The 25,557-nt window shown below is 47.3% G+C and overlaps 1 protein-coding gene across 12 annotated transcripts in view; it reads right to left on the bottom strand.

The window, feature by feature from the left end:
- The window catches only part of cntn1b (contactin 1b), a 903,199-nt gene that overhangs the window by 49,682 nt on the left and 827,960 nt on the right, over positions 1 to 25,557 (bottom strand). For all 12 annotated transcript variants that reach the window (XM_038780269.1, XM_038780265.1, XM_038780278.1 and 9 more), the window contains 2 exons: positions 25,343 to 25,455; positions 10,462 to 10,621 (listed from right to left, as the gene is read on the bottom strand). In XM_038780269.1, coding sequence (XP_038636197.1) covers positions 10,462 to 10,621; positions 25,343 to 25,455 — 273 coding nt within the window. The remainder of the gene's footprint in view (positions 1 to 10,461; positions 10,622 to 25,342; positions 25,456 to 25,557) is intronic.

A 25,557-nucleotide genomic window follows, 5' to 3' on the forward strand; every position in this document is an offset into this window, starting at 1 on the left:
TGCAGGCTCTGAATTCGAGATCATAGCCATGTGTGTCACTGGTGCTTTCGGTAGAATAAAACCTCCATTAAGATAATCCAATAACTCTATGAAGTAAAAGAAGGAAAGAAATGGTTGTATAAAAAAATGCCTTTTTTTGGAACTTCCGGTGGCGGCCATGGAGCGAGTGTTCGCACATTTGGTGGCTCCCGTTCGTGGTGTTTTCTTTGGACCTTTTCCCCGGTTAACAGGTGGAGGTGAGGCAGAAATGAGGTGCAGGGGAGTGAGTGGAAGAGATTGGCCCTCTGGTGTATGGAGCTGAGGGCCAGAATCGGTCGGAAAAAGAGGGAATCAGTTGGTTGGAGCTGGTGCGGCGCCTGTGACACAGATGGCGGAGGGGCAGGGAGCGGCCCTGCCGGCTCAGTGGTCGACGGAATGAGAAGTTCACCCAGCAACAGGAGGAGAGTCTGGATGACCTGGTCCGGGCGGTGGTCGACCACGTTGAGACGAAGCTGACGGCCCAGAGTCAGAAGATGGAGGAGGTGGTGGGGGAACACGAGGAGCAGTTCGCCTCGATGGCAGCGGAGTTGGGGCTGATGCGGGATCAACAGAGGAGGCTCCAGGAGAAGGCTGAAGACCTGGAGAACAGGCCACACAGGCAAAACATAAGGATCGTAGGCCTGCCGAAGGGGCGTGAAAGAGCCGATGTTGGTGCTTTTGTGGGGAGCATGCTGGAGAAGCTGCGAGGAGAGGGTGCATTTTCCTGGCCTTTGAAGGTGGATCGAGTGCACAGGATGCTAATGAGGAAGCCCCAGGGGAACGAAGCGCCGAGGGTGATGGTGGTGCATTTGTACCAGTTACTGGACAAGGAGCGAATTATGAGGTGGGCCAGGCAGACGAGGCGCTGCACCTGGGAGGGAAGTGAAATCCCACTGTACCAGGATCTGGGTGCAGAGCTGGCCAAGAGGAGAGCGAGCTTTAACAAGGTCAAGGCAGCCCTCCATCAGAAGGGGGTGAGGTTTGGGCTACTGTACCTAGCACATCTGTGGGTGACCTGCGAAGGCTGGGAATTGTACTTTGGTCCGGCGGAGGAGGCGGTAGAACTTGTTAAAGACAATGCTGTAATGCTGCTGTTAACTTATGTTTGGGGGCATTCCTTTCTTTTTCGGCTTCAGGTTTATTCTTTGTTCATTATTAAGGGTGGGAGACTGGTCTCTTTGTTTGTGCTTGGGGGGAGGTTGCTATTTTTGCTTGTTTGCACTAATATTCGAGCAGGGGGGAGGGGAATCTGGGGGGGGGGGTGACTAGGATGCTAGGCGCCATGGGTGAGGGCTGCCAGGCTTGCTGGGCGGGCTAGTTCACGGAAGCGCAATTGGGGGAGGGGGGGGGGGGGGTGAGTGGAAGGCCATTGGGGGATGGGGACAGGGGTTGTTGCTGGGTGATTTGGGGTGGGGGGGGGAAATACAACTGACAGGGCGTTTAAAGTGTAAGGGGGGAAGATCGATGTCGGTGGGCGCCCGAGGGTGGGCCTGGGGAGGTGCGGTACACAGGCTGGAGGCTGACCTAAGAGAGACTATGGTTGATTGGCATGGGCAGCGGGGAGGGGGGGGGGGGGGTGGGGCACGATGCCCCCCCCCCCCCAGCCAGGCTGGTTGTGTGAAAAGTGAGAGAATTGAATGGGCCAGTCAAGAGGGCCCGTGTGTTCGTACACCTAAAGTGATTGAAGGCGGATGTGATCATGCTACAAGAGATGCACTTGAACAGATTAGGCTGAGGAAGGGAAGGATTGGGCAAGTATTTCATTTGGGATTGGCCTTTAAAACGAAAGAAGGAGGCGATTTTAGTCAATAAACGGGTGGCATTCGAGGTGGGAAATATAGTGTCTGACTGTGGTAAGCGGGAAACCGGAGAAGATGCCAGTGATGTTGGTAAACATCTATGCCACGAACTGGGACGATGTTGACTTTATGCGTCGAGTGCATAAGGTGTACTCCCGAATAGATTTATTTGTGTTGGATAAGATGTTGTTGGCAGGGGTGGTAGATGTCAAGTATTCGGCAACAGTGGTGTCGGCAACAGTGTGGGAGGGGGGGGGGGGGGGGGCAGCGCCCGCAATGGATGCTGGATGTGGGACTGTTAGCGGAGGAAGAGAGGTGTGAGCAGGTGAGGAAGGCTATTCAGGGGTATGTAGAGATTAACGATACGGGGAGGTGTCAACAGGTACGGTTTGGGAGGCGTTAAAGGCATTGGTCAGAGGGGAGTTTCTTTGGATTCGGGCACACGTGGCGGAAGGGGTGGAGATAAAAAGGCTAGTGGAAGAAATCCTGCAGGTGGACAGAAGATATGCAGAGGCCCCAGAGTAAGGGCTGTTAAAGGAACGGCAGAGGTTACAAATGGAATTCGGGCTGTTATCCATGGATAAGGCAGTAGGGCAGTTGAGAAGGGTGAGAGGGGCGGTATATGAGTATGAGGAGAAAGCGAGCAGGATGTTAGCGCATAGTTGAGGAATCAGGAGGCGACGAGAGAGCGATTGGGAAAGTGTAGGACACAGGTGGGAAAACGGTCTTGGACCCGGCGGGGGTGAACGGGGTGTTTAGGCATGTTTTATAGCAAATTGTACAAGTCGGAACTCCTAGCCAGGGAAGAGGGGATGAGGCGGTTTCTGGGAGGTTTGGAGTTCCCGAAGGCTGATGAAGAGCTGGTGGAGGATATGGGGGCCCAAATTGGCGGTTGGGAGGTTTGGGAGGTGGCAGCGGACAGGGATCGAGAGATTTGGGGATCCCAAGCTTGGAGGAGGAGTTTGAGTTGCCAGGTGGGAATGGGTTCCGGTATTTGTAGGTGAGGGATTTTGTGCGGAGGCAGGTTTTGACTTTACCACAACTGCCACACCGGGGACTGCAGGATAAGGTGGCATTGAGAACAGGTGTAGGAGAGGGGAAGGTCTCAGAGATCTATAAGGAATAGATGGATTGGGAGGGAGCCCCAATAGGGGAGGTGAAGAGAAAGTGGGAAGAAGAACTGGGTGGGGAGTTGGAGGCCAGGTTATGGGAGGAGGCCCTGAGGAGAGTTAATGGATCCTCATCGTGTGCCAGGCACAGACTGATACAGTTTGAGGTGGTCCACAGGGCACACGTGACTGTGGCCCGGATGAGCAGGTTCTTTGAGGAAGTGGAGGATAGGTGTTGGGCACTGTGCTGGGGGGGGGGGGGGGGGGGGGGGGGGGGGTTTGTTGATTATATTGTTGTGTTTTTGTTTTATGTTGAAATTTGATGTTGAAAATTGTTAAAATTATAAATTCCTCAATAAACTATTTTCTAAATAAAAATGCCTTTCTCAACCTCAATACAACATGGCAGCCAAATGTCCCAGTTGGATGTAATGTCATAACAATCAGGCTCCACAAAGGTTTCTCCAATCAAGATAACATAGACTCCGTCTACTATTAGATGGGAAAAACCTCACTGGTTATCTCCACCCACAAACAAAATTCACTTATCTCAAAAGGGATTTCCTTTTGATATTGTGAGTGCTGGGAAAAGAGCAAAACCATGATGTAATGTTTGTGTTGCTGAATTCATTCCTAATGGTATTGTTGTTCTTTGGAGATAACCAATGGGAATTCAGAGGAGGAGCATTGGAGGCCAGTTCCAAATAAAGAAGAAACAGCTCTTGGACCCATGTAGAGTTACGACCCAGTGGCACAGTTTGTGTTTGTCGGCTCTCTTCCTGCCTCAAACCGAAGGTTCAACAGGCCTTCATACATGCAGCATAATTTGGGGCAGCACGGTAGCATAGTGGATAGCACAATTGCTTCACAGCTCCAGAGTCCCAGGTTCGATTCCCGGCTTGGGTCACTGTCTGTGCGTGGTCTGCACATCCTCCCCGTGTGTGCGTGGGTTTCCTCCGGGTGCTCCGGTTTCCTCCCACAGTCCAAAGATGTGCAGGTTAGGTGGGTTGGCCATGATAAATTGCCCTTAGTGTCCAAAATTGCCCTTAGTGTTGGGTGGGGTTACTGGGTTATGGGGATAGGGTGGAGGTGTTGACCTTGGGTAGGGTGCTCTTTCCGGGAGCCTGTGCAGACTGGATGGGCCGAATGGCCTCCTTCTGCACTGTAAATTCTATGATAACTGAAGTGTTGGTGTTTCTCAGGAGTCAGTTTGGCAACCCAACTCCGGACCACACTAAAGCCAAGAGACAGAAGACCACCATTAGTGGGCAGTCATGATGAGCTTCAGCTGTGACTTAGTCATGGCGCAACTCACTTGACAGCCTGAAACATAGTCACTTTACTTCGCACTCCAGAGAGTTTTTTTTCACATTTTCCAAATAAGGAGGAATTTAGCGTGACCGATCCACCTACCCTGCATATCTGTGGGTTGTGAGGGTGAGACCCACGCAGATACGGGGAGAACGTGCAAACTCCACCCGGACAGTGACCTGGGACTGGGATTGATCCTGGGTCCTCGGCACGGTGAGGCAGCAGAGCTAACCAATGCGCCACCGTGCAGCCCACATGCCAGAGACTTGAGCACAAGATCTATGCTGACACTGTAACGATGGAGGTGCCATCATTTGGATGTGATGCTGCCTTCCCTCTCGGATGGAGGTAGAATATCTCAATGAACTATTTGTAGAAGAGCACGGGGGTTATCCCGAATCTCTTGCCAGTATTTATCCCTCAACCAACATTATGAAAACAAATTGATTATTTGGACACAATCACATTGCTCCTTTGGGACCCCAGAGTGTGCAAATTGGCTGCCATTTTATTTTCCATTCCAATCGCGATTGCATGTCCAGGAAAGTACTTAAGTGGCCACAAAGTGCCTGAGATTGTCACAAGGTAGCGAAAGGCACTTTTTTAATACAAGTATTTTTTTCCTTCTTTTACACAAAATCCAGTATGGCAATAGTTTTCCAAACATGCATTGATCTTGGGAGACTTTACCTGTCGCCAGAACACGTCAGAAAAACTGTGCACATATGTACATACTGTTAATTATATATTGTTCTGAGGAAGAATGAGTGTTGCTGGCCTTGTCTAACTGCACAGTGAAGCCAGTTGTAGAATTCTGTATCCTGGATTGGGAATGAAACATTCGCAGGCTGGGGGAGGGGGGGGGGGGGGGGGGCACCCTGAAATATTGTGGGGAACAACTGAAATGTTGTGGGGAACAGTCACCAGGCTGTGATCTTGCCTGAATTGGCCAATTAGTGGCTCCCTTTCCTTCACCAGGCTCTCAAAGCTGGAGGGCTAATAGAGGGTTTCTTCAGCTTGCAAGAAGTTGAAGACTGCTGTTTCATATTTGAAAGCGACATCTTGAGATGCCCTCTCAGCAACGTCTAATACTTTTAGAACATAGAACAGTACAGCACAGAACAGGCCCTTCGGCCCTCGATGTTGTGCCGAGCACTGATCACCCTACTCAAACCCACGTATCCACCCTATACCCGTAACCCAACAACCCCCCCCTTAACCTTACTTTTTAGGACACTACGGGCAATTTATCATGGCCAATCCACCTAAACCGCACATCTTTGGACTGTGGGAGGAAACCGGAGCACCCGGAGGAAACCCACGCACACACGGGGAGGACGTGCAGACTCCGCACAGACAGTGACCCAGCCGGGAACCGAACCTGGGACCCTGGAGCTGTGAAGCATTTATGCTAACCACCATGCTACCGTGCTGCCCCACTATAAAATGGTCACTGCTTCCGGATCAACATAATAGGAGGGGGAGCTCCTCCACATTGTGACCTCTGGCTGTGGGTACCCACAAGCCGGTAGGGAAATCTCAATTGGCCTTTAACTGACTTGAATTGCCTACCCGCTCCTTGAGGGTAGGTTAGCCCTTTTGCTTCGGATCCCATCTCCATACAAAAGAATAGTTTAGCATCTGTAGAGTTAACATCCAATTCAGAGTCTGGGTAGGGAGAGCAGCACACAAGATCATAGTTAACAAGAGGCAGCCAAGAACTGCAAAGTTTAAACACCGACGGTGATGGCTTGGGTTTGCCCTGCACTTAAAGGTGGTACAGTGACTGTGTAAAACCTGATAACGCTGATCAAAGTATTAAAAAGTATAAGTGAACACCAAGACAAATAATTTTGGGCAAATTGAAAACAAATGAAAACAATAAATTTTTTGAACAGGAAGAGTGCCAAGTCACAATAACAATTGCGGACGGCACAGTGGCACAGTTGTTAGCACTGTTACTTCACAGTTCCAAGGTCCCCGGTTCTATTCCCACCTTGGGTCACTGTCTGTGCACGTTCGCCCCACGTCTGAGTGGGTTTCCCTCAGATGCTCCGGTTTCCTCCCACAGTCCAAAGATGTGCAGGTTAGGTGTTGGCCTTGCTAAATTGCCCTTAATGTCCTAAAAAGGTTGGTTGGGGTTACTGGGTTACCGGCTTAGGGTGGAGGTGGGCTTAAGTGGGGTGCTGTTTCCAAGGACCGGTGTAGGCTCGATGGGCTGAATTGGCTTCCTTCTGCACTGTAAATTTTATGATTCTATGAGCAAGATAGTGTTGAGTAATTGTGGCCATTCAGTCCATTTGATCTCCGAACACCATTGAGGCCATTCGACCCATTGAGTCTGCACCGATCCTCTGAAAGAGTACCTTACTTAGGCCCACCGTCGCCCTATCCCCATAACCTGTCCTAACCAGCACATACCTGGACGCTAAGGGGCAATTTTTAGCCTGGTCAATCCACCTAGCCTGCACATCGTTGGACTGTGGGAGGAAACTGGAACACCCGGTAGAAACTTACGCAGACACGGGTAGAACATACAAACCCAACACAGACAATTACCCAAGGCTGGAACTGAACCCGGTTCCCTGGCACTGTGAGGCACTGTGCCACCGTGCTGAAGTCTCTAAAATCTTTCCAGGACAATATAATATCCAGCGATTTATCAAATGGGTCCTGCGAGGACTCATTTTCTCCCATTTGTTGTGATTTCTCACAGTTTTGTCCTTGTGATTCTAGCATGCCTGGTACCAAACTGGTGGATCTCCAATGGTATTGCAAACTTTGATTTGCAAGCTAATGTTACTTCACCCAGTTGCAGTGTTACACCATCTAACACGCCATATCCTATTAGGGCCACTAAATAACAGTGACTGAATTAGTCAAATTGTGTTGTGTCCAATCATTAAAATGTGAAAGCGAGTTTTCTAGGAAGTAAGTCTGACTTGAAGCGAATGAAATATACGATTCAATCTGACAGATAAAAACATATCGACATTACTTGCCAAAGACGTTGTTGCTCTGAGAGTGTTAATACTGGTTTTTAGACATTGACTTGGTGTGCCTAACCTGTTCCAATTTGTTCCCCTTTCCTTTCCTCAAGGTGCTGACTGTGGTGGATTTCCACAGGTCACAAGTGTAGGCTGGTGCAGCCCATCCAGATACAGGCTATTCAGGGCGGGGACTTTGTGCTATGAATGTTGGGTGGCTATCCAGTCACAGAGCACAACAAGACACAAACCTGGTCTGTACGATCTTCAGGAATAAGCATGGATTCAATACAACACCAGGATTGTGCAGTTTATATCACTGAACATAAATATTTGTGGTTGTGGGTTTATCAAACATTCTGGGAGCTCAGTTGCGAAAGGACATTCCCACAGACATTTCAAGTTGGCCCCCATTCCTGTCACTGTGGGGTGTCTGGATAACAATCAGAAAGAACGATTCAAGCGCGATGAGGGCAACATTGGCACCCAGTTGCCACTTGTTCCGAGCTCAGCTGAGGCGACATCTCATGACTTACTCACTGGATGGACTCACAATGTGGGGCCTCACGGTAGTTGGGGCCTCACGGTAGCATGGTGGTTAGCATCAATGCTTCACAGCTCCAGGGTCCCAGGTTCGATTCCCGGCTGGGTCACTGTCTGTGTGGAGTCTGCACGTCCTCCCCGTGTGTGCGTGGGTTTCCTCCGGGTGCTCCGGTTTCCTCCCACAGTCCAAAGATGTGCGGGTTAGGTGGATTGGCCGTGCTAAATTGCCCGTAGTGTAAGGTTAATGGGGGGATTGTTGGGTTACGGGTATACGGGTTACGTGGGTTTAAGTAGGGTGATCATGGCTCGGCACAACATCGAGGGCCGAAGGGCCTGTTCTGTGCTGTACTGTTCTATGTTCTATGTTCTAATGGAGCACCCGTGAGCGTTTTGTAAATAATATATTCTGTGTTTCGTGTGACCTGCTGTTGAAAATCAGCACATGGCCCAGAGCTTTAAATGTTTCTCCAAGAATGAAAGCACATTGACATCAGACTTGCTAATGCGCATCGCTAGCTCACACCATGCCGTGAGAGAAAGCGAATCGTCATTCCTGGTGATTATTTAGATGCCAGTGTAGAAATAAAACTCAAACGCTTGCCTATTGCTGCAGCTCAGGTGATGTTCCGTACATTGGGAATTCTGCAGTGTGTAGCAGATATGTGCATTGGCACAGGGTGAACAAAGCAGTCTGATGCACAATGCCTATTGGGATGAATGGATATTAAACAGCATCTGGAGATAATTAGATTTCCTTGCAGATTTGGAGCAAACACTATTGCACAGTCTTGCAAAACCGCCACAAAGAATGACTTTTGAAAAGCTCAAACAGCTGTGCTGAAACAGGCAGGCGAACATGTTTATCACACAGTCTTAAACTTCATACAAAATTTCAACACAGTTCTGTGGGGGAGGAAAAGGTTGCATCACTCGGGACATTTTTCATATGATATTAGCTCTTCCCAAAGAGCCAGTGAGAGAGAACTTCAGGAATAAGCATGGAATCAATACAACACTGAGGGTTGTGTACATCACTGGAAAGAAACATTAGTGTACATAGGTTGTTCAAACATTTTGGGAGTTCAGTTGTAAAAGGGTGTTTCAAGTTGACCCCCACTCCTGTCACTGTTGTTGAGTTTTACAGCAACCTTGTTGATTAAAATGAGTGAAACCCACATGCTTTTTTTGAAGCCGAGCTGAGTTACAAAATGAAAAGGCCACCCATTCAACAGGGATGGTGAGTGGGCATACTCCACTGAGAAAGTTCAGGGCTGGTGTGTGGGCATACTCTATCTGGATGTTGAGTGGATGTGTTCTGTGGGGATCTACCTCTAAGCAAATGGACATACAGCAACATATACCCAGCCCTTGACAACCAAGGCACAAGGTCAAACTCTGGAGATAGCGTGTCTCCAGTCTCAGAGAACTGAGCTATGAGAAGGCTGAAGAAACCGGGGCTTCTATGCCATTGAAAATGATGCCCGAGAGGAAACTTGCCAGGAATATATTGTGGCCTAAACAGTATTGAAGAGGTCAACATGGAATATTACATAGAATCATAGAATAGAATCACAGAAAGAGGCCATTTGGCCCATTGAGTCTGCTCCGACCCCCCAAAAAAGCATCCTATCTTGGCCCATGACCCCACCCCAACTCAGTAACCCCACCTAACCTTTTGTATACTAAGGGATAATTTATCATGGCCAATCCGCCTAACATGTACATCTTTGGACTGTGGTGGGCAGCACGGTGGCACAGTGGGTTAGCACCGTTGCCTCATGGCGCCGAGGTCCCAGGTTCGATCCCGGCTCTGGGTCGCTGTCCGTGTGGAGTTTGCACATTCTCTCAGTGTTTGCGTGGGTTTCGCCCCCACAACCCAAAGATGTGCAAGTAGGCGGTTTGGCCACACTAAAATTGCCCCTTAATTGGAAAAAAATGAATTGGGCACTCTAAATTATAAAGAAAATCTTTGGACTGTGGGAGGAAACTGGAACACCAGGAGGAAATCCACACAGATACAGGGAAAATGTACAAACTCCACACAATCACACCAGGCCGGAATTGAACCCGGTTCCCTGGCACAGTGAGGCAGCAGTGCTAACCACTGTGCCGCTTTGCAGCCCCTTTTTATTTGACATAGAGCCGATTGGTGGTGATTTAATCTGAGGGTCACTGCACCTCAGGCGAGGGCCAAGGGCGAGAAGGCGTAACTTTGTGGATAATATTAGCCAGTACAGGAATTGAACCCGTGCCCTTGGCATCTCTCCGCATCACGAACCAGCCGACAAGCCAACTGAGCTAACTGACCCCGGCGCCAAGTGAAGTCAGGAGGGCAGGGCAAGGAAAATCTGGTTGAAAGTGGAGGACAACCATGTTCAGATCAGGAAGAAATTCTGCCCAGAAAGGGTAAGCAACACTTAGCACGGAGCACCCAGTAAAATTAATGCTGCAAAAGCCATCATCTTTCAGAAGGCTGTGATGGGGAACTTGGAGATTTTTATTTTCCTTTTTCTACTAACTGTACATCCTGGACTAACAGCAAATGTCTGCTTTTCCTGTGCTCAGGAATGACGGAACAGAGGGCCTCCCCCCCACCATCAATCATTCACTCCTCAGCGTCTCACAGAGCCCATTAGAATCAGTTTGCTCCCTGTGCACGCAACCTCTTGAGGAAAGGAATAACCATCAACTTACTTTTAGAAATTTTGATTGAGTTCACTGCTCCATCCCCTCCTTCTCCATAGGCTCGCACTTCCACAATGTAGTCTCCCTCGTCGTGAATCGGTATATTTATATTATTTCCCACTGTCTGTAACAGCGTACTGTTTACCGTGCCGTCTCTTCTGTACAGCACCTAAAAACACAAAAGAAAATGTTCAAATAATATGTGCTATTTCCGAAAACAGGTAGACCTGCAAGTGTATGTTTGTGTTTCTCAGCAGATGGATGGGATATCTATTAGCTGTTACTATTTGCTGGCAATCTCATAGGTTACCTGTGGTTTTTCCTACTCGCTGACTGCCCCATGTACACTTACTCCGGCCGTTCTCTAATTATTTTGCCTGACACCCCTCACCCCCATCGTGCCCTTTCTCAGACCAACCTCTATTATCTCGATCCATTTCTGACCAACGTCTAGCCATCCAACCACCCTTTCTGACCCCCATGTTAATGATAGCAGTTCCCTCTCCTCAGCACTGTTCCCCTCTGCTTCAAATTTATCATCATCACCTTCTGTTCAATATGCCCACCCTTAACCCCTTTGCCAGGGCAAACTACTGCCCCATTTCCAACTTCCTTTTCCTCGACAAAGTCCTCCAAAGTCTCACCTCCAAAATCCATGTCCATCTTTCCCGCCAATTTGAACCATTCAGTTTCAGGTTTCCGTTCCCTTATGAAAGTCACCAATTACTTTCTATGCCACTGTTGCTGTGATAAATCTCATTATTCTCGACCTGTCAACAGCCTTTGGCACACAGTACGCCACGGTATATCCACCTTCAATGCGTCTATTGTATAGTTGGGTGGAATAGCTTGTGCTTTGTTACCTATCTGTCCTATTGTAGCCTGAGTATCACCTACAATTTCTTCTCTTCCTGCTCCTGCTTTGTTACCTATAGAGTCTCTGAGACAACATCATCCAAAAACACACAATCAGTTTCCATCTGTGGACTGACAACAGTTAGATGTATTCCACCATAGCACCTCCACCGTCTCTGATTTGTCACACTGCGAGTCTCACATCTAGTATTGGATGGACAGAAATTTTCTTCAATTAAATATCGGGAAAGTCAAAGCTAGTTTTTTATTTCCTTCACAAACTCCATTTACTCATCACCAATTCCAGCCTTCTCCCTCACTACAATCTGATGCTGAACCAGGCCATTTAAAACTTTGGTGTTTTATTTGACCCTATGTTGAGCTTCTTACCCTGACTGCTCTCCATCATCAAGCCCACCTCCTCTCACCTCTGTAACTTCCCCTATCTCTGCCCCTGCTGAAACGCTCACCTTTTGATGCCTACAAACTCGACTGTTCCAATGCTCTCCTGGTTGGCCTTCTACCGACTGAGCTCCATAAACTTGAGCTCATCTATCCGAAATCCCACCCAATTCCGTTCATTCAGCACCTCAGCACTCCAGACTGACTGGCTCCAGGTCAACAGCACCCTGACTTAAACATTCACATCCAAGTATCTAAAATTCTTGCATGGCCATGCCTTTCTCTATTTTTATCGCATATTCCAGCCGTACAATCATCTGAGACCTCTGCGCTCCTCCAATTCCGGCCTCTTGTGCATTCCCAATTTTCATTGCCTCATGATTTAGGGCTCTGCTTTCAGCTGCCTAGGCCCAAGGCTCTGGAAATCCCTCCAGGAAATCTCTCCTCCCTCTTTAATTCTCTTCATTCAAGGTGCTCCTAAAACCTACATCTTTGATCAATATATCAGTTACCTGCCTTCATGTTGACCCATGGAATTTGGTATCAAATTTTGATTCATTATGCTCCTGTGAAGTGCCTTGCGAGTTATGACTCTATAATTGAAGCTATGACAGAGCTACACAACTCAAAATCAAAAAATAAGATCAAAGTTCTACAATCCTTCCAATATCTAATAGTGAGTGGTGGTGGTCAACAGACAGCGCTGGTGCATGCAACCATCTTCATTTTGGTAGGAATAACAGCAAACGTGATAATTATTTAAACGATAAAATATTAAAGCATGCCGCTGTGCAGAGAGACCTGGGTGTGCTAGTGCATGAGTCACAGAGAGCTGGTTTACAGGTGCAACAGGTGATTAAGAAGGCAAATGGAATTTTGTCCTTCATTGCTAGAGGGATGGAGTTTAAGACTAGGGAGGTTATGTTGCAATTGTATAAGGTGTTAGTGAGGCCACACCTGGAGTATTGTGTTCAGTTTTGGTCTCCTTACTTGAGGAAGGACATACTGGCACTGGAGGGTGTGCAGAGGAGATTCACTAGGTTAATCCCAGAGCTGAAGGGGTTGGATTATGAGGAGAGGTTGAGTAGACTGGGACTGTACTCGTTGGAATTTAGAAGGATGAGGGGGGATCTGATAGAAACATTTAAAATTATGAAGGGAATTGATAGGATAGATGCAGGCAGGTTGTTTCCACTGGCGGGTGAAAGCAGTACTAGGGGACATAGCCTCAAAATAAGGGGAAGTAGATTTAGGACTGAGTTTAGGAGGAACTTCTTCACCCAAAGAGTTGTGAATCTATGGAATTCCTTGCCCAGTGAAGCAGTTGACATGTTTTTAAGGTAAAGATAGATAGTTTTTTGAAGAATAAAGGGATTAAGGGTTATGGTGTTCGGGCCGGAAAGTGGAGCTGAGTCCACAAAAGATCAGCCATGATCTCATTGAATGGCGGAGCAGGCTCGAGGGGCCATATGGCCTACTCCTGCTCCTAGTTCTTATGTTCTTATGTTCAGCCAGGAGTGATAAGTTGATGATCCATCGTGGCCTTTTCCTGAGGTGTCCAACACTTGTTAAAAATTCATTGCTGGGAAGCGAGCCCTGCTGGAAAAGCCAGCCTTCATTGGTAATCCTTAACTGCCATTAGGAAGGTGGTGGTGAGCCACCTACTTGAAACACTGCAGTCCATCTGGGGCAGTTACACCCACAGTGGGCTGTCATCAATGGGAAATTCCATTGACAAACAGCGAGAAGGGAGAATCCCACCACCCATGAACGGCGCTCTGTTGAGAAACATGCAGCTGGGGAACCGGAGAACCCTGCCCATTGTTTCATGTCAGGATGGTACATGATTTAGTGGGGGACATACAGGTACGTCACTCCACAATGTATGAATAAATTGCTGAAGGCACTGGACACAGCAAATGCCTTGATGGAAGAAGTCAACAATGATAATGTCACTGAATTTTAAGGCAAGCTATTTAGACTCTCTTCTGTTGGAGATGGTCATCATGGCTGTAATGTTGAAGACTTATACTTCAGAATTAGCCTGAGCCAAGGCGTTTCATCTTGCATCTCCTGGAATAATGAAAGCAGATGAAATTCTTAAAAGTGCTTGACATTGTAGATACTAGAAGACTGAATCCTCAGACTGGAGAGTCCAGAACTTAGGATCACAGTCTCAGAATAAAGGGTTGGCCATTTATGACTAAATGGGCAGCACGGTAGCATGGTGGTTAGCATCAATGCTTCACAGCTCCAGGGTCCCAGGTTCGATTCCCAGCTGGGTCACTGTCTGTGCGGAGTCTGCACGTCCTCCCCGTGTGTGCGTGGGTTTCTTCCGGGTGCTCCGGTTTCCTCCCACAGTCCAAAGATGTGCGGGTTAGGTAGATTGGCCATGCTAAATTGCCCGTAGTGTCCTAAAAAGTAAGGTTAAGGTTAAGGGGGGGGGGGGTTGTTGGGTTACAGGTATAGGGTGGATACGTGGGTTTGAGTAGGGTGATCATTGCTCGGCACAACATCGAGGGCCTGTTCTGTGCTGTACTGTTCTATGTTGAGAAATATCTTCATCCTTAGGGTTGTGGATTTTGGAATACTATATCCCAGAGAACTACGGATGCTCAGTAATTACGTTCAATAAAGACACCAATGGGTAGCACAGTGGGTAGCACTGTTGCTTCACAGCACCAGGGTCCAAGGTTTGATTCCAGCTTGGGTCACTGTCTGTGTGGAGTCTGCACGTTCTCCCCGTGTGTGTGGGATTCCTCAGGGTGCTCCGGTTTCCTCCCACAAGTCTCGAAAGACATGCTTGTTAGGTGAATTGGACATTCTGAATTCTCTAGCTGTGTACCTGAACAGGCGCCAATATGTGGTGACTAGGGGATTTTCCCATTAACTTCATTGCAATGTTAACGTAAGCCTACTTACAACAATAAAGATTATTATTATTTCTGGGTACTAATTAATCAGGGGATCTGCAGAGAGTGCAGATAAATGGAATTGCAGCAAATGGAGAGAGTACAGGAAATTGGGATTTTGGTCGGAGATTAAACATGATCGTGTTCATAGAATTTACAGTCCAGAAGGAGGCCATTCAGCCCATTGAGTCTGCTCCGGCCCTTGGAAAGTGAACCCTACTCAAGCCCAAGTCTCCACCCAAACCCCATAACCCCACTTAACCTTTTTTGGACACTAAGGGCAATTTAGCATGGCGAATCCACCTAACCTGGACATCTTTGGACTGTGGTAGGAAACCCGAGCACCCAGAGGAAACCCACGCAAACACGGGGAGAAGATGCAGACTCCGCACAGACAGTGACTCAAGCCGGGAATCGAACCTGGAGCTGTGAAGCAACTGTGCTAACCACCGTACTACTTGCTGCCCTACTGTTGAAAGATACAGCAGGATCGAAAGGCTGAATGGTCTATTTCAGCTCTTCCTTAATTCGTGGGATCTTTAAAGTGAAAAGCTCGTAAAATTACAGTCCATGGGAATCAAAATTCTCCATTAGTTGATGTCATACCCAGTACAAAGAAAGACTGTTATGCTTGCTGGAAGCTAATCATCTCAGTGGTAGGACATCACTGCAGGAGTTCCTCAGTGTAGTGTCCTAGGCTCATCTTCAGCTGCTTTATCTCTCCAGCAAAAGGCCAGTTTGCTGATGATTGCACAATGTTAGTTCCATTCATAAATCTTCAGATAATGAAGCATGCAGCAAAATCTGGACAACATTCTGGCTTGGACTGATAAATGGCATGTTTGATTTTATTTTATTTATTGTCACATGCACCAAAGTACAGTGAAAAGTATTTTTCTGTGGCCGAGGGAACGTACACAGTACGTACATAGTAGAGAAAAGAATAATTGACAGAGAACATTGACAAATGATACATCGACAAACAGTGTTTGGTTACAGTGTTGAACAACTGACCAAACAAAGCAAATGTAGCAAGAGCAGCATAGGGCATCATGAATAGTGTTCTTACAGGGAACAGATCAGTCCAAGGGAGAGTCATTGAGGAGTCTTGCAGCTGTGGGGAAGAAGCTGTTCCTATGTCTGGATGTGCGGGTCTTCAGACTTCTGTATCTTCTGCCTGATGGAAGGGTCTGGAAGAAGGCAAAGCCTGGGTGGGAGGGGTCTCTGATAATGCTGTCTGCCTTCCTGAGGCAGCGGGAGGTGTATACAGAATCAATGTGGGGGTGGCAAGTCTGTGTGATGCGTTGGGCTGAGTTCACCACACTGCAGTTTTCTTACGATCTTGTGACATAAACATGTCAGTAAATGGCCATCGTCAATAGAAGAGAGTATAAACAGCTTGCCTTGAAAATCAATGGCATTGCCAGTGTTGAATTCTCCCATCATTCACATTCTGGGGATCACCATTGACCAGGAACTTACCCCTCCCAACCACATAGATGGTATGGTAGATCAGACCAGAGGCTGGGAATTCTGTGGGGATTGACACAGCTCTGACTCCGCAAAGCCTGCCCACTATCTACAAGGGACAAGTCGGGATTCTAATGGAATACTCTCCACTTGCCTGGATGAGTGCAGCTCTGCAACACTGAAGAAGCTCGACACCATCCAGGGCAAAGGAACCCGTTTGATTGCCATCTGTTCACCACCTTAAACCTTCACTCCCTCCATCATTAATACAATGCCCAACAGTGTGTATCAATGATTTTTTTGACAACTCCTCTCAATTCCATGACCTCCACCAACGAGAAGTTCAAGGCTTCCAAATTCAACACCAGGAAGTTCCTCTCCAAGCCTCACACCATCCTGACTTGGAACTACATCACCGTTCCTTCATAATCACTGGGTCAAAATCCTGTAACTCCCTCCCTAAAAGCACCGTAGGTGCACCTACACCACATGTACTGCAGCGTTTCAGCGTGTACCTCACATTACCGGGGGTGGTGGGTGCAATTAGGAATGGATCATAAGGATGGCCTTGCCAATGTTGCCCACATCCAATCAACAAATTTTTTAAAAAGTGTCTGAATGGTTAAGTTGCTTCACACAACATGATCCAATGAAAGTTGTGAAATGGTTTTATCTATGATGCTGATTGAGGGAGCAGTATTGGCCAAGACACCAAGGGAACTGCTTTATCTTCGACAAATACCGTCAATGGCTTTTTAATATCCACTCCAACCAATGGAAGAGGCAGACAAGTTCGTATTTTAGCTGAAGTTCTAACTTTGACAACTGCGGAGTAAATTTTGAACAAATATCCCATTATTCACCTGGGCATGATTGACTTTTGAAAGAAATAAGGGCATTTATTATGTGGAACTGAGGGGTAAAAGTGAGCTCCAGACAAGAAAACGGCAGGACAATGAACTCTTTCACTTCAGCCGGACTTTCCAGAATACAATGTAGAAACAACAACATTTTGAATCCAGGAGAGTGTGTGTTTCTTTTTCCTTCAGTCATTGATTTGCACAGGGTTTCCCATCACCCACCCATCAATTTTTAATTTTACACTCGCACGCAGAAGTCAATGAATAACAAATTGCCACAACTCCAATGATTGTGCGTTAAAAGATGCAGCCCAGTAGTTCAATCAGCTTTCGGATGAGGTTAAAGTGATAGAACACATGTGTCTCGCCCCTTGGGGCCACATGGCGAAAAGCCCTCAGGAGGCTCATTGTGAAGGTGAATCGACAGGTTGTGGAGATTCTGTCCATGTCACACAACGTAGACTTATTTATAATGTTTCAACTCTGCAAACAAACCCTTGTTCAAAAACCACTTTTTCAGACTTTTAATCCGAGCAAATTAGATTTGGGGGGGTTCAGTCTGCGAATCCATGACTGTACTTGACAAAGGGGAAGACAAGGCCATGTTCTTCCATTTCACAGAACGATGATTGGATGCATAATCCAATACTGAAGAAGGTAAACTAGGGTCATCAGTGGACAATACTGTACAATGTGTGTGTTTGTGTGTGTGCGTTTGGGAGGGAGGGAGGGGGGGGGGGGGTGTTGCTGCTGCTGCTGGTGGGTCTTTGTGGTGACCAGATTCTGTCCCTCTGCGTCACGGATATGGACTGCCGCAAGCATAGCCGATTCAGAACTCTGTATGCTTGAGTGCTTATTATTTCAGCTGTTTCAAACTAATAAAAAATATTTTCTGCAAGAGGAGTACTATTTTTCCTTTGAATATCCAACACAGTCTTTCAGAGGTCAGGGCAGGGCATCCATGCTAATATACCAATATTTGGAGAGAGCCTGTTGAGACGTGCTGGTATTTTCCAGGGGTCCCAATACTTGCAGATCAGTTTTGCAGGGGGGGGGGGGGATGTGGCTGTACAGATTCTCAGGACAGATAAAGGACATGATCGGAAAGGTTTGCGCAGTTAATCATGTTATAATGCCTTCATTCCAAATGCCTTGATAGAAGCGGAGCATAAAAGCAGAATAGGGAAGAGTGGTGCATGATTTTGCCTTATACAACTGCAACTAGTTGGTCCTGCTGCAGGTTTCGGGCTCACTTACAAGAACCCAGTAGTATGGTAGCACAGTGGTTAGCACATTTGCTTCACAGCTCCAGGATCCCAGGTTCGATTCTCGGCTTGGGTCACTTTCTGTACGGAGTCTGCACGTTCTCCCTGTGTCTGCGTGGGTTCCTCCGTGTGCTCTGGTTTCCTCCCACAGTCCAAAGATGTGCAGGTTAGGAGGATTGGCTGTGATAAATTGCCCTAAGGTTAGCTGGGGATACTGGGTTACGGGGATCGGGTGGAAGCATGAGGTTAAGTAGGGTGCTCTTTCCAAGGACCGGTGCAGACTTGATGGGCCGAATAGCCTCATTCTGCACTGTAAATTCTATGATGCTACGAAGAAGGAATTAGATATAGTTCTTGTTGAACTTGATGATCAGCCATGATCATAATGAATGGCAGAGCAGGCTCGAAGGGACAAATGGTCTCCTCCTGCTTCTATTTTCTATGTTTCTATGAATAGACTGTGGCCTTGTTCAAAGGTCAAGTCATTTAAATGATTGTTACGCACTCCCAGTGCACATTAGTCAAGTTGCCAAGTGTGGTGGAGAAGAGTGTAGGACATCTTGCGCAGGCAAGCAAACCTGAAGATTCAGCAAGCTTGGCAATGAAACGGTTACCTTCCCCTGACATTGTTTAAAGACAGTGGTCAAAATCATAAGTAGAAGTAGTTAAGTAATTAGATCCAAAAGAAGTCCAAAGTTGGTAAATGCGACATAACTCTTACAGGAATGAGGATTTAAAGAGATGTGTTTAATGGAATCATGGCACTTTGTGCTTGTTAGACACAGGACCACAATTCCCCGGCCGTTGGGATTCTGGGTTCCTGCCGGCAGTGCATCACAGTCAGCAGGTTTCCCGGCGGATTCAATGGGAATTCACATTGACTGGCGGTGGGAATAGAGAATCCCTTTGCCAGCGAACGGCACATCGCCGAGAAACACCCGGCGCAGTGGTTAGCATTGCTGCCTCATGGCGCTGAGGACTCGATCCCGCCTCTGGGTCACTGTGGAGTTTTACATACATAGAATTTACAGTGCAGGAGGCCATTCGGCCCATCGAGTCTGCACAGGCTCCTGGAAGGAGCACCCCACCCAAGGTTAACACCTCCACCCTATCCCCGTAACCCAGTAGCGCCACCCACGCCAAGGGCAATTTTGGACACTAAGGGCAATTTATCATGGCCAATCCACCTAACCTGCACATCTTTGGGCTGTGGGAGGAAACCGGAGCACCCGGAGGAAACCCACGCGCACACGGGGAGGACGTGCAGACTCCGCACAGACAGTGACCCAAGCCGGAATCGAACCTGGGACCCTGGAGCTGTGAAGCGATTGAGCTATCCACAATGCTACCGTGCTGCCCACAATGCTACCGTGCACATTCTCCCCATGTCTGCGTCGGTCTCACCCTACAACCCAAAAAGATGTGCACGATAGACGGACTGGCCATGCTAAACTGCCACAATTGGAAAAAAAAAGAATTGGGTATTCTAATTTTTTTTAAAAATAAGGAGGAATTGGTTGTGTTACCAACCGTAAGGATGTTGTATAACTGATGGGTGTGACACTATTCTAGAACATCCATGTGCAGCTCTGCTCATCCACTTTAAGATGGTATTACTGACCACGAGGGTTTACAGATGGGTTCTGGTCAAAGATGGATACTTGGGAGCTCTGGAGATGACTGTGCAGGAGCAGGAGAAACCATTGCCTCCGGTTGCTGGGTTGCACTGGTATCTTCAGCTATTCAGCAAAGGCAGGCATATCACCTGAATACAGTACCATGCAACCAGTTACATTCTGTCCTATGTCTGCACAGCAGAAGGGAGCGCAGCAGAGCTGCTAAGGGGAAAAGGATTCCTGAGCCCCACAGGGGAGGTGGATCTCTGTGTCATGGGATGGGCTGTGTTGGGACCAGCACCTTACAATCGAACATTGACGATGATGGTATGTTTCTAAATCTGCCTCTTCTCAATTTCCAGCTCACCCATATCCTGCTATCTGGCATGATGAGCTAGCTATGATGGTGTGACCATGGACTGCCTGCTCTCTCTCTCTCTCTCTCTCTCTCTCTCTCCCCCCCCCCACACACACACACACACACCCTTATATCAACCTTCTCCTTCTGTGTTCCTGCCTCCTTCTATGTTCCTGTGTTCCCTTACAGCTTAGGCCCGGGCACTGCTCTTACCTAGGAGCCTACTAGAGAGTTGTGATCAGCACAAGAGCGAGATTCAGCTGCAGCCATGCCAGTGGTCCATTTCCCAGCTCACCAGAGGCAGATGTCTTGCTGTAGAGGACTTAGATGAGGATGTCAATTGTCCAGCATAAAGGAGGGCACTAAATGGGCATGTGCGCTGAGAGTTGGGTGCATTGGCCGACCTGGCAGGCAGACTCCGGGTCATTGATGGAGCATGAAGAAATGGACTCCAACGTGACACAGAACATACAGTGTAGAAGGAGACCATTCGACCAATCTTAAGCCCTCACTTCCACCCTATCCCCATAACTCAATAACCCCTCCTAACTGTTTTGGACACTAAAGGCAATTTAGAATGGCTAATCCACCTAACCTGCACGTCTTTGGACTGTGGGAGGAAACCGGAGCACCCGGAGGAAACCCACACAGACACGGGGAGAACGTTCAGACTCCTCACAGACAGTGACCCAGCAGGGAATCGAACCTGTGACCCTGGCGCTGTGAAGCCACAGTGCTATCCACTTGTGCTACCGTGCTGCCCAGCTACCGTGCTGCCCATGCCGTGACAAAGCAGATGGTACAGAGCTTTCCCTCTCTGCAGTCTCCACTTTACCTCCCTACATTTGGTCTGTAGTGCTACAGACATTCCTTCCCATAACACAATTCTTTCTCCCTCAAAAGCACTGACTTCATTTTCAACCCGTAATTGAATCCTGCATTTTGGGCCCGACTCTGCTACCTGGGGTTTTGTGAAATTATTAGTTTTTTTAACTGAAAATCAACTTGCTTTAAAAACTATTTTGAGCAAGGAATCTGCCAATATTCTTATCCTAACTTGGATCTTTTTATTCAGCTGCAACCTTGTCTTCTTGAGCCCCTCTTCCCTATCACGTGTGCCCTTCCGTCCTGTGATGTGCATGAGGTTCTTGTGTATTTCATTGTTACTGCATAGAATCTTAGTTGGGCCACATTTGGAATATATTGTTCAATTCTGATCACCGCACTACCATAAGGATGTGGAGGCTTTGAAGAGAGTACAGAAGAGTTTTGCCAGGATGTTGCCTGTTTAAAGGGCATTGGCTATGAGGAGAGGTTGGATAAACTTGGTTTGTTCCCACTGGAATGACGGAGGTTGAGTGGCGACTTGATAGAAGTCTACAAAATTATGAGGGGCACGATAGTGGATAGTCAGCAGCTTTTTTTCCTGGGCTGGAAGAGTCAATTACGAGGGGACATAGATTTAAGGTAAAGTGTGAGGACAAAGTTTAGAGATGTGCGAGGGAAATATTTTTTACACAGAAGATACTGGGTGCTTGGAACTCATTGCCGGAGGAGGTGGTGAAAGCAGGAACAATAGTGACCTTTAAGGGGTGTTTTGACAAATACATAAATAGGATGGGAATAGATGGATACAGGCTCCAGAAATGTAAAAGGCTTAGGTTAGACACGCAACATGGTCGGCACAGGCTTCGAGGGCCGAAGTGGGCCTATGTAGATGCTTTTTCAGAGAATCAGTGCAGTCTCGATGGGTTGAATAGCCTCCTTCTGCACTGGGGGATTCTATGTTCTCAATCTGTCTGCTGCCTTTGACCATACCATTCCTCACCACGGTTTTCCAGCTGAACTTGCTGGGTTCCATTCATATCGCCAGAGAATCGCTTGCAATAGCTTCTCTTCCAGCTCTTTTACTATTACCTCTGGCATTTCCCCAAGGAGCTATCATTGGCCCCTTCGTATCTTTCATGCTGCCTCAAAAACGTCAACATGTGATATGCATGACCGTACCCAGCTCTATCTCACCAGCACTTCTGTTAACCCCTCCACCGTTGCAAATTGTCAGGCTGCTTATCCGACTGACATCCTGTACTTGATGAGAAAAAATTTCCTCCAAGTAAATACAGGGAAGCCTTGTCCTTGGGCCCGTCAACAAACTCCATTCCCTAGTTACTGCTCCCATGCTGATCTACTGCAAATGTCTGAGACTCAATCAGGTGGTGAGCGACCTTGGAGTAATATGTGACCCTGAGATGAGCCTCCAACTACATTTCCATGTCATCACCAGCACAGCCTACTTCCATCTCCACAATGTTTAAACTTTACCCTTGTCTCAGCTCATTTGCTGCTGAAACTCCTATCTGTGGATTTACTACCTCTAGACTTGACTACTCAAAGGCACCCCTGACTGGTCGCCCACATTCTCTCCTCTGTAAACCCAATCCATCTAAACCTCTGCTGCCCCTTTCCTAACTTGTACCAATTACTGTTCACCTACCACCCCAGTGCTCGTTGACATACATTAGCTGATTAAGCAGTGCCTCGATTTTAAAATTCTTATCATTGCTTTCTAATTGTTTAATGGCCTCGCCCTCTCCCCTGTCTCTGTGATCATCTCCAGATACAGGAGCTTCCAAAGTATCTCATTAGATCATCGAATTCCAGCCTCTTGAGCATCTCTGGTTTTAATCATTCCACCATTGGTGGCTGTGCCTTTAGCTGCCTCTGCCCAAAGCTCTGGAACTCACTCCCCAAACCTCTCTTACCCCCCTTTCCCACTTCAACATGATTCTTAAAACCTCCCTCTTTGCCAAGCTTTTGTCATCTACCCTAATATGGCCTTATGTGGCTCAGTGTCAGTTCTTTGTAACACAACTGTAAAACATCTTTTGATATCTTCCAACATTAAATACCGCACAAGTTGTTATTCTATACAGCACTGATTGGAAGTGGAGTTCACACAATCATTTTCTGCTGAAGTCTGTTTAAGGCACAGAGCAGGTGGGCCCATCATAATGTCCATTGCTAGCCTGGAACGAGAGGCCTGAGCAATTTTCATGATTGGGCTTCATCAAAGTATTTTGGGTTAGTTACCAACACTCAGTGACTGCACCCACCCATTTCACCAAGGTTGGGGGCTCATGTAAGACGAATAATAGAATTCCTGCAGTGCAGAAAGAAGCCATTCGGCCCTTTAGGTCTGCACCAACCCTCCGAAAGAGCACTCTACCCAGGCCCACTTCCCCTTTCCCATCCCCGTAACCTAACCTCGACATCTCTGGACACCAAGGGGTAATTTGTGCATGGCCAATCCACCTAACCTGCACGTCTTTCAACTGTGGGAGGAATCCAGAGAACCCAGAGGAAACCCATGCAGACATGGGGAGAATGTGCAAACTCCACATAGACAAGGTCGGAATTGAACCCAGCTTGGGGTTGGGGCAGCAGGGACTCTGTCGATTTGGCTGGAGTCAGTGTCGAAGGCCGTCACCCAGTGGTTGCGAAAAACTGCATAGCCAGCACAAGGCTGAAGATGTTTCTTCAGCCAACGGTCTCAATCAAAAGATTCTTTTGTAATGTCTTTTTGAGAGTCAAGAGCACACGTTTCTGAAAAGCCTTGAAGGGACCATTGTTTCATGGGCCCTGGTAGCCTTCCAGTTTCTTCTCAAATTGGCCATTCTTCACGTGCAAGCTTGGCCATTACATGTTGGCAGTCCATTTGACAGTGTGAGGGCCTCATGCTGGCATTTCCTCCAAAAGGATCTTAGCAAGTGTTTGGGAGCAAGAACCCCTGACCGGCATTCTCTCTTGCCTACCTCAGGGACATTGAGGTCCATTTGAATGACCCCCACCTATACCCCTTCTGGGAGCGTGTAACTCAACACAGATAACAGAGTGTTTTCTGTGGAACACTGCAAGATATTCAGAGAGATGGGTAGAGTTAAATCAAGGACGTTGAGTTAGATGAAAAGCAGCTCAGAAGCCATTGTAAAGTACAGAAATGCCCTGGCGAGTATGAGAAAACAAACTCTCCAGTTGAGCCGGGCAGTGTTCAGCAGAATATGGAATTGTTATATAGATGAAAAACATGACTTCATTTCCTCTCAGTAATCCATAGATATTTAATAAATCCCCAGACATTTCATAACTATCTGACTGATACTCAGTTACTTTGTGGCATCACCTGAATAACAATTTAAAAGTAAAACTATTAATCATTCAATTTGATTGAGGCAAGAAACTCTCACATTTCTGAAACTTAACTTTAGCCCTCTGTAATATTTGCTAATAGGGGAGATATGACTTTGTCACATTTTAGAAATAGTTGCAGAATAAAAAGACGTGTCGAACCTCACAGTTATTTGAACAAAATGTTATTTTATTCTTGTATGCATTCATAAGCTGTCACATCACTCATCTTAAGGGTCAATTCAGTGAGCCTACGCTTCCAATTAGAGCCATCTTCAGAGAGATCTCACAGGCCAAATGATAGCTCGCCCTAGCAGCAGGAAATACCTTGTGAAGAGGGGGAAGAGGAGAAATGTGGGAATAACGATGCAAGGGAGTGCATAGTTCAGGGCAGTGATTGCTTTAACAGTCGGTGTTGTATCTTGGCAAATCAGCAGTGATGAATTCCAGCAGTTTTCCCAGTTCCTTTTGTGCTCTTCTGTGCAAAAAATAGCCTTCACTGTTACCCACAAAAGAAAGGGGCGAGAGGACAATAACATTAAAAAAAAAATAATGAATGGGATGAGGGCATCGCTGGCTGGACCAGCATTTATTGCCCATTGCTAACTGCCTGTCAATTGACTGGCTTACTTGGCTATTTCAGAGGGCATTTAAGAGTCAAACACATGGTGCTTGTGGATCTCCAGATCCTGTTGTCTCATGCATGGTACAGCAATAGCTGTGGCATGGGAATGGAAGTAAGTATTATACCAACGATGGACATGGCTTGGGATCTTTCTTTTCGACTGCAAAGCTGATGTAAGGAGACCGATAACAATAAGCAGTCCAGCGAGGGATCCCTCCTTCAAGACTGTCCCATGGGAATTCCAGCATATAACCGTGATGGGGGGACAACATTGAAACATGGAAAATGGGAGTCACCACAGTTTGGCTCACTTTTCACAAGTTTACTCGATTTGCAACATACCTTGTAGCCTTCGACATTTGACTCATTGTCCAATGGCTTGACCGATTCCCAGGAAATCCTGAAGTAGGTCCCGATCATGGAGGTGTCGGTTATTTTCGGTGACATGCTGGGAGCTGGAAAATAATTCAATACAGTTCAGATCAGCGATGGATAATTGACAAGTGACACCGGAAGAGGAAAAACAACGCCCTTGGGTGGACACGATTTTCCTGAGA

The sequence above is a fragment of the Scyliorhinus canicula genome, chromosome 20 (assembly GCF_902713615.1).
Source record: "Scyliorhinus canicula chromosome 20, sScyCan1.1, whole genome shotgun sequence".
NCBI lineage: Eukaryota > Metazoa > Chordata > Chondrichthyes > Carcharhiniformes > Scyliorhinidae > Scyliorhinus > Scyliorhinus canicula.